Below are 8,370 nucleotides of genomic sequence, written 5' to 3' on the forward strand. Positions count from 1 at the left end.
CCCTTTTCCTTTCTTGCTTATTAAATTAATAATTCTCGGCATTGGCATAATTTATTTTCAGAGAGTGACCCTGTTATGACAGAGAATGAAATTTATTGGTTGATCAAAAATGATCGCACAGGAAATTATATACTTAAAAATTACAAAAAAAATAAAAAAATAGCTTTTAGCTTTGTTACTACTATAGTCATGTATGAATATATGAACAAGAATCCGGTAAATTATAAGTAAGTTTAAAATTAAACTGTGAATGTGAATTAATGTAAACTTTGACTAAATTCCCCACACGATTATCATAATGAAAATGACAATGAAATGAGAAGTCTTCTTTGCTGAGCTAATTTCATGAAATTTTTAAAATACAGTTGTACAGGGTGGGTGGTTAGTTTAAGAATTTCAAGAAACATAAATTTATTTTCAAAAATCAGCTCAGCAAAGCAGACTTTGTTGTGAATTTTTCAAAAGTACGCTACTGTTTGTAGCTCTGACTCAGACTGCCTATTACATCAGCACAGCGAAACAGACTGTGTTTTATAAATTTTCAAAAGTACGCTACTGCTTGTAGCTTTGACTCAGAACTCAGCACAGCGACACAGACTGTGTTTTATGAATTTTCAAAAGTACGCTACTGCTTTTAGCTCTGACTCAGACCTCCTATTACATCAGCACAGCGAAGAAGACTTATAATTATTTTTATCCTTCTCTTATTGTGCAGCTAAATTCAGGGATTGATGTTACTAGTGGATTATTTGCCTCAACTCATTTCTCACTTTTGGATCTGCTTCCAATGTGAAAGTGTATGAGACCCATTTGTTTTCAATGTTTTGGGTCTTGAATGGTTACTCATGAAGTGTATATAAATAAATATTTAACAGTTACTAATGCCTTAACATTGATTATTAATATTTTCAATTAACAGAAATTTTCTACATTTTCTATTGGCTTTTTTTCTAATGGCTTTTCTTTTATCTGCTTTTTTCTAGATTCAACTTGGTTGAAGTTATAAAAAATTTTTATAATTTAAGGTGAATTTACTTATCATTTTTAAATGTAGAGTTACTCTGTGTCTGGATATAAGTCTTTTTTTAGCAAAGGTAATAATTGATTGTTTTATTGAACATTTCAGACTTGCGGATGATACTTTTAGATTTTTGGCGCAGCAACTCGTTGAAGTGTTTCCCATCAGTACTCTTAATGTATGGTATATTTCACACGTCGCAAGTACCGTTGATGATATAGAAGCTGATCAAGCAGGAAAATTGCACGGTGCGTATAGAGAAATCCGCCGTAAGTTTCGAAAAGCTGGAATTCTGCCTCCTAAACAAAAGGGTAAAAACATCGCTAAATCATCAGAACAGTCTGTTGAAGGTACTGGTTTCAAAATGTCAATTTTATAAACACGAGATATTGAAAAAAGTTGACTCGAAAATTTATTTTTATAGTAAATTATTTTGCTGGCTTCTACGAATGCCTTGTCGACCCTGATCGGGAAAAATACAACGATATTATTGTTGGAGCAAGGTGGAAGGATACCACAGAAGCGAGACTAGATATACTGATTAAAAGAGAAAGCCGGCGCTTTGTGATAACGCCAGAAATTTACGTTGAGGCGTTTGAATGTTTAAAAGACCAAAGCTGTTTGTCTATGGTAAGAATTTTGAAACAAATAATATAATTTATTTTCTTCATCAAATTTATTTAATAATAAATTCAAAATTTTATTTTCAGTTGGAAAGCGACTTTGAATCTATTGTTGATAAACTTGTTGCAGCCAATAAAATCAAGAAAGATTCCGGCAAAGAAAAATTCTTTGAGCTCCATTGGCCAGATTTATCAAAAAAATTTATGAAAGTCATAAAAGATGCAAGAGGTGCAGAAATAGCTGCATTTAAGCTTGAAAACGATCATCTATTACAGGGTTAGCATTTTTATTCAACTACTGTTTTCTTATTGAACACTACTTTTTGACTCTACTGTTTTCCTATTAAATAAATAATTTTTTTCAGCTAAAAATAATATACATGATGGTATACTGAGTTTGTTTGCTTTACCACTATATTTGCTGAGCAACAACAAATCGTACAGCAAAACTGAAGTAGCAGAAGCATTCTTTCTACATGTTGAGGTGCATCTCTTTTTTTCAACTATTTATTTTATCATCTATACATTAGCTATACAGATATATTTTTAATATAGGACGTAGCTGATTTGGATAACCGCATTGCATCTCACAAGGGGACATTGGAAACCTACTCGGTGCCCTTACAACTTTTCGTTGTTTTAGTTGGACCCATCGATAAAATATCGAATTCCTACGTAGTATTTAATAATTTTAAGAAAGCTTACTCAAGCCCGTACAAGGCAATAGAAACTTGTTTTAAATGTCACGTAGCTTTGCGTTCATGGCCAACAATATGTGAACACGTTTGGTTATTCATTCAATTAATTTTATTCGATCTGCCAGCTAATAAGTCACTGCATTTCGTGCTTAAGTCCCATGCTTGCGCAAAAAATTTAATTTTAAAATTGAGCAAGTAATAACTTTTATTATTATTTTAGTTCGAAAGAAACTTATGAGGTTTTCTTCATTATTTGTTAAAGTCTTTAGTTTGACGACTCATTTTCTTCAAAAAAATTAAGCTAATTGTAGAATTTTATTTGTATTCTCAAATCTCATCATGGATTTAATCTTCTTTTTGAATCAAATATTGCACCTGCTGTTAGATCTCTCTGCTGATCCTAACTTGCCCAGATCAGTAGTGGACACCGTCATGACATTTTTTGACGAATTCAATAAAACTTATTTCATACCATCTTTGCAATCTGACATCATGAAAATTTTAGAGAAAGAAAAGTTATCCAATCAAACTAAAATAGCATTAAAATCCATTTTCGACGATTATAAATTAGTTTATACGCCTTTTAATACTGAAACTAAACGATTTAATTTGTTTCAAAATGTTGGGTATCGTAATCCAGAAATTATTGAGATAGCAAATGAGTAGTATGTCTGTGCCAGTATGAAAACAGCTCCCCTCCCTCGCCCCTCCGAGTCGTGTAGGCCTCCCTCCCCTAGTGACATCTCCGCTCCTGATGCCCCCCCCCCCCGAAGGGAGNCGGCTCTCATAGTGGCATGCACGCGCGCGTGCGTGCGTGTGTGCGTGTATGTATGCTTGAGCGCGCGCTCGCGCGCGCCGCGTGAGCTCGAACGCGCCGGTATGGTGGCGCGTGCATTCGCCTATGTGTATGAAATGAGCGTGAGTGCGTAGCACTCATGCTATGTGCGTGTGTGTGTATGTATGCACGAGAGATGTCCCACAGAGCAATCATCGTTGAAAGACGATCTTGATCTATAGTACAGCTGCTATACTTTCACCTTGCGCGGCTGGGTCAATTGTTCGAGCAGTGTGCTCTGATTGGGTTTTGGAATAATGAGAAATTTGTTTTGCTGTTAATTCTTTATTGAATGCCTGCTTAATTTTACATCAATGCATGTGTTGTAGCTCTTTTTGTCCATATAACATAATATTTACCAACATTTGTTTAACATTTTTAACGGCGCAATCTATCATAAACGAATCGCTATGATGTGAGCACTTTGTTTCACGCTCGATCATAGGAATAACATAATTTACATAGTCGGATACAGTAGAAAGATTAAAAAATTGTGTATAGCCATAGGAGCGTAGCCAATGCGCAACGGCAAAGTCTATTACATATATCATTTTCGCGTCTTTTAAATGCTCGCAAAGTATAGCATTGATACACTCATAGTCAATTTCACCAGACTCCCAGCTCATCCCATGTATATATGAAGTGTTCTCGTTCAAGCGACGGACATCTGCATCCAGCAGATTTTTATGAAAGGGCGGTTTGAAGATCCATGTTTGAGGCTCTGCGTCGCAGCGGAGTGGCATCAAAGCCATTTCTTTGACTATTAATTTGTCCTCGTTGTCGTGAAAACCAAGTACGTCTAGCAAGTAGCAGCTCATTTTGATAACTAACTTGCAACCGCTTTCACGGGAGCCTATGTTACTTTTTTAATTTCTCCACTCAAAATATTTTGTTCTATGATTCTGTCGTGCAAGATAAGACAGTATGCAGATGTATTGGGTGGAAAAGGCTCGTTGGACTCAAATTCGATGCGCACATCTACCGGCGCTGCCTTCAGAGATTCATTCTGCTTCGAGCAATCAATGATTATCAGCGGCATATAATCCTTAAAATGCGCCAGACTCAACATTGGTTTTGAATTTTTTCCATAATAATTCGACTGGAAATTGGCATACATCTCATAAAGACGAGCATATTGATTTTGCGTAAAGTCGATATTTAAATAGCCATAGGGATAATATTGAGAATTTAAAAATAGCCGAACATTAGTTATGTGACAGTGATCGAACATGCTCGCGTTTTGGTAAGCACTTGATTTTCTATTGGCCTGGAAGCCTATAATTACGAATCGCGACGAGGTCTTAACGGCCCAAACATGTTGTCTTGTGGCCACAGGTATAGACGGCCGCTCAAACAGCTGCCACGATCTAAAAGCTATTTTAACAGGTCGATTTGTCTCCAGTTCTTTGAGAAGCTGAATTTTATTAGCATTTGAAAGTTGTATCGACGGCATACACCATTCTATTTTTTTCAAAGTTATCTTGAATGCTTCCGGTTGCGCCGCTCGTGCTGCTGCCTCGCGCTGGGCCTGTGTGGGATTTTCACCAAGTTCGACTGGCTGGGGTCGCAACTGTACTACTGCATTTAGATCTGTGCGTGATCTTACCAAAATTAGTTCATGCTTTGCGTTGACAATGATCTTTTTATAATCCTCAGCAAAACCAAAAATCATATTGAGCGGTAAATGCACATCGAAATTTCCGGCAGCATCAACGACGGGCGGGTGCTGCGATAGATCGCTACACCATCCAGCATTCTCTTGACGATGCGCCCGTGCAGAACTGAACGGAGCACATCCTTTCATAGTAGTCGTGATACCAGGTGCTTTGCATCGATCGATTTCAATCGCATTGATTTCATAGCGTATTTCATCAAACAGATGACATATGCCATTATTCACCAACTGAGTCGAAGTCACCAGTGTATTTGCGGTGGTCGAAAGTCTTCCAAATATATGTATGTAGCTTTGCGATGGCAGCAAATTTAATTCTTGGTGCTGTATGGCGATTCTTATCTCATCATTATTGTCGAAACTCGACGATGAATACGGCTGATGAGCATGAATTTCATAGTGAGTAATAGTCTCATCGAAGACAACATCCGAGTGAATGTCTAATACATCATTCATTGTGTCTTTGTTTTTTTTTATCGATTTTCTTCTTCTTCTTCTTCTTCTCTACTTTGTATATGATTGCTACAAAGGTACAAAAGCAAGCTACTTTTTCTTTCCAGCTTCGTAGAAACCTAGCGATTTTAGAAACTGGATGTTTTGAGCACTTAATTTGGGGCGTTCCCGGTTGTAACTGACTTGATCTTTGCATCGCGTCTCTCTTTTATAAGGATGTACAATTTTATTTGTCTTGAAAACAATCCCCATTACGTAATCGATCTGATGTGAAGACGCGCGGTTATAGTTTCTCCTTGAAAATCGATAATTTGTCCTTTCTGATCAACTATGCGCAATTGAATATTGTCAATCGTAGAAATATTTATCGGCATATAAATTATGCTTTCTGGTATTTCAACGATTTTATATCCAAACCCGACTGTGGGATAGAACTCGTGAATGGTATGTACTTTTTCTCCATTCATATACGCACCCGAAGCAATATTACACTCTATGCGTATCGAATTTATACCAGTAATCGTCACACACGAATCAGACAAGTGGTAGGTATTTGCTTCAAGCACGCGCGAGCGGAAACCCAGCAACTCTCCAATACAATCTTGGGGAGTAAAATCTAAAATTTCACTGCAGCGAATAGTGCTATGACCCGTGTTGGCGTCGATTCGAAGATCGAATGAGATATTTTTTTTGGACAATCGTGTTTTTACATAATCATCAATATCCGCAATTTCGTAGCTGCCTTTTGGTATTTCTACTATCTCTCCACCGGCATACAATTTATTATTCCGAGCGGTAATATTTGGAATCGTATTGAATGTAAAAAGCGATACTAGGCCAATTTCATAATTTTTTTCCTCTCCCAATTCGATTAATGGAAAAAATTGGCACTCTAGCACGGAAGATTTTGCAGAAAGAGTAAAAGTCAATGAACGTTCTCTCATGACGAGCCGAGTACGTCTAATTTATTACTCGTGGATGGTCTACTTTTATATCTCCTTTTAAAAATTTGAGACACAAATGACCGCAATTGTACGTATTGAATTTTTGATATTGTTTATAGTTGTAGTACACTCGATCAATATTCCAATAGCGCATGAGCTCGGGCGGTGGCTCCAAGTCCCCAAAACTATCGAAATAAACGACACTTGCGTCGTTTTTACGGTACGCCACCCAGTGGCTGCCTATGTTGTTTGCGCTATCAAGATTTACAATAGCACATTCTCTGCTACGTGGCCCAATTTTCGGCAACTGATCACGCATATACACACCCCTAAAATGAGGAATTTTTAAAAGCTTGGCGAATTTCACCAATTCGATATTAGAAAGAGCGTTAAGCGGCAATTTTATTTTTGGAGTTTTTTTTTTTATTGGTTCGACGCTGTTGCAGTCTCTTGACGACTTTTTTAGGTCCATTCACAACCAAGCCAAAACCTTTTTTGAATGGTTTCAAGTACATGCCTTTGCCAATGGCAATTTTTTCCATTTTGCGATTGTGATTTTTCATCTCATTCAACTCTCGTTCGGCAATCTTGGTCTGATTAACCGCTTTAACGATATTACTAATGCCACCAGACATCGCACCAAGGGCCGATAAGGCGGCAAAAGTAGGAATCAAAAAGCCTCCAATTTTTTTCGGAAGAGGTAGCGATCTTGGGATGATGATATTATTTTTGCCTCCTATGGTTTTCATATTTTCTCGTGCTCGTTTAATCGCCAGACCTATATTATTTCCATTAGATTTCACCAATTTTTTCACAGATTGAAAAAGCGAAGAAAATTTCACTTTTTTAGCTCGTTTGCTACATTTCGATGTGTTTAGACCCATGCCCGCCTTCTTTTTCACACCCATGGCTTTTTCAACGACGAAAGCCGCAGCTTTCTCACTCAATGATGCGTCTTTCGATTGTAATCTTTCAAGAGCAGCTCGCCTCAAAATAACATCCGCCGCTTGACGTTCTTTCCATGAATTACGATGAATAGAGTATGCTATGTCGTGCTGCTTACAGGCCTGATCGAGTCTATTAATGCCTTCTTGATGGATTCTTTTGTTTAATTGTGTGCCCGGCCCACAGAAGCGATAGTGTGGTATGTGTACTTCAGACGGTAGTCTATTAATGATATTATTGAGAAATCCACCTGAAACCAATGTTTTTTTATTGGACATAATCACTCGATGATCTGTCGCCCAGACATCGTAAAACTAATGAGCTCGCTATAAAATGCGTGGTATTTATATCATTTGATTCATTTAGATCCGATACACCATGGAGTTTATCCCACAGTCAATGAGTCTATCCGTGTCGAATTTCGATGACGGCGGCGATAAAACTCTGATAAAAAATAGACACGGTTCTTTACTGCCAAATTCAATTCGTAGTATTGTGGTTGGGCCCTCTGGCTGTGGGAAGACAAATTGTTTATTAGCGCTGATAACCCATCCCAATGGTTTACGATTTGAAAATATATACATATACTCAAAGTCGCTGTATCAGCCGAAGTATCGTTTCCTAGAAAAAGTGCTCGAACCCATAGACGGAATGCGATACTTTACGTTCTCCGATCGAGAAAGCGTTGTATCGCCCGAAGAGGCATTAGCGAACTCGATCATGATATTCGACGATGTTGCGTGCGAGAATCAATCCACGATGAAAGAATTTTTTTGCATGGGACGCCACAAATATGTTGATAGCTTTTATTTAACCCAGTCGTACGCGCGTGTGCCGAAACATCTCATACGCAATAATTTAAATTTCATTGTGATTTTCAAGCAAGACGAGACAAATATAAGACACATCTATAACGATCACGTTAATACCGACATGACCTTCGATCGCTTCAAAAAATTGTGCTGCGAGTGTTGGACGAGTCAAAAACACGGCTTCGTCGTAATTGATAAAGACAGCGAAATGAATAAAGGTCGATATCGCTGCGGTTTTGATTCTTTCGCTATAAATATGTAAAAACACCGAGTGCATGCGACAGTATAAGCCATTCAGCCATAATGAATAGTCTGGAACGCCATAGGGACCAATTAAATCAATTAATAAAGGCTCGCGAGGCAGTTAAAA

The 8,370-nt window shown here is 37.7% G+C and overlaps 1 protein-coding gene across 1 annotated transcript; it reads right to left on the minus strand.

Annotated features, from left to right (window-relative positions):
• Window positions 1-4,027: 4,027 nt before the first annotated feature.
• Window positions 4,028-5,302, minus strand: LOC111693275. The gene has a single exon (XM_023457620.1). It carries the CDS (start codon window positions 5,300-5,302, stop codon window positions 4,028-4,030), a length of 1,275 nt encoding a protein of 424 aa, XP_023313388.1.
• Between the last annotated feature and the right edge of the window lie 3,068 nt (window positions 5,303-8,370).

The sequence above is a fragment of the Trichogramma pretiosum genome, unplaced genomic scaffold, assembly GCF_000599845.2.
Source record: "Trichogramma pretiosum strain Unisexual culture from Peru unplaced genomic scaffold, Tpre_2.0 scaffold197, whole genome shotgun sequence".
NCBI classification, from domain to species: Eukaryota; Metazoa; Arthropoda; class Insecta; order Hymenoptera; family Trichogrammatidae; genus Trichogramma; species Trichogramma pretiosum.

Coding starts and splice junctions, on each gene's coding strand:
- LOC111693275 (XM_023457620.1), bottom strand. CDS start 5,302: ATGAATGATGTATTAGACATTCACTCGGATGTTGTCTTCGATGAGACT.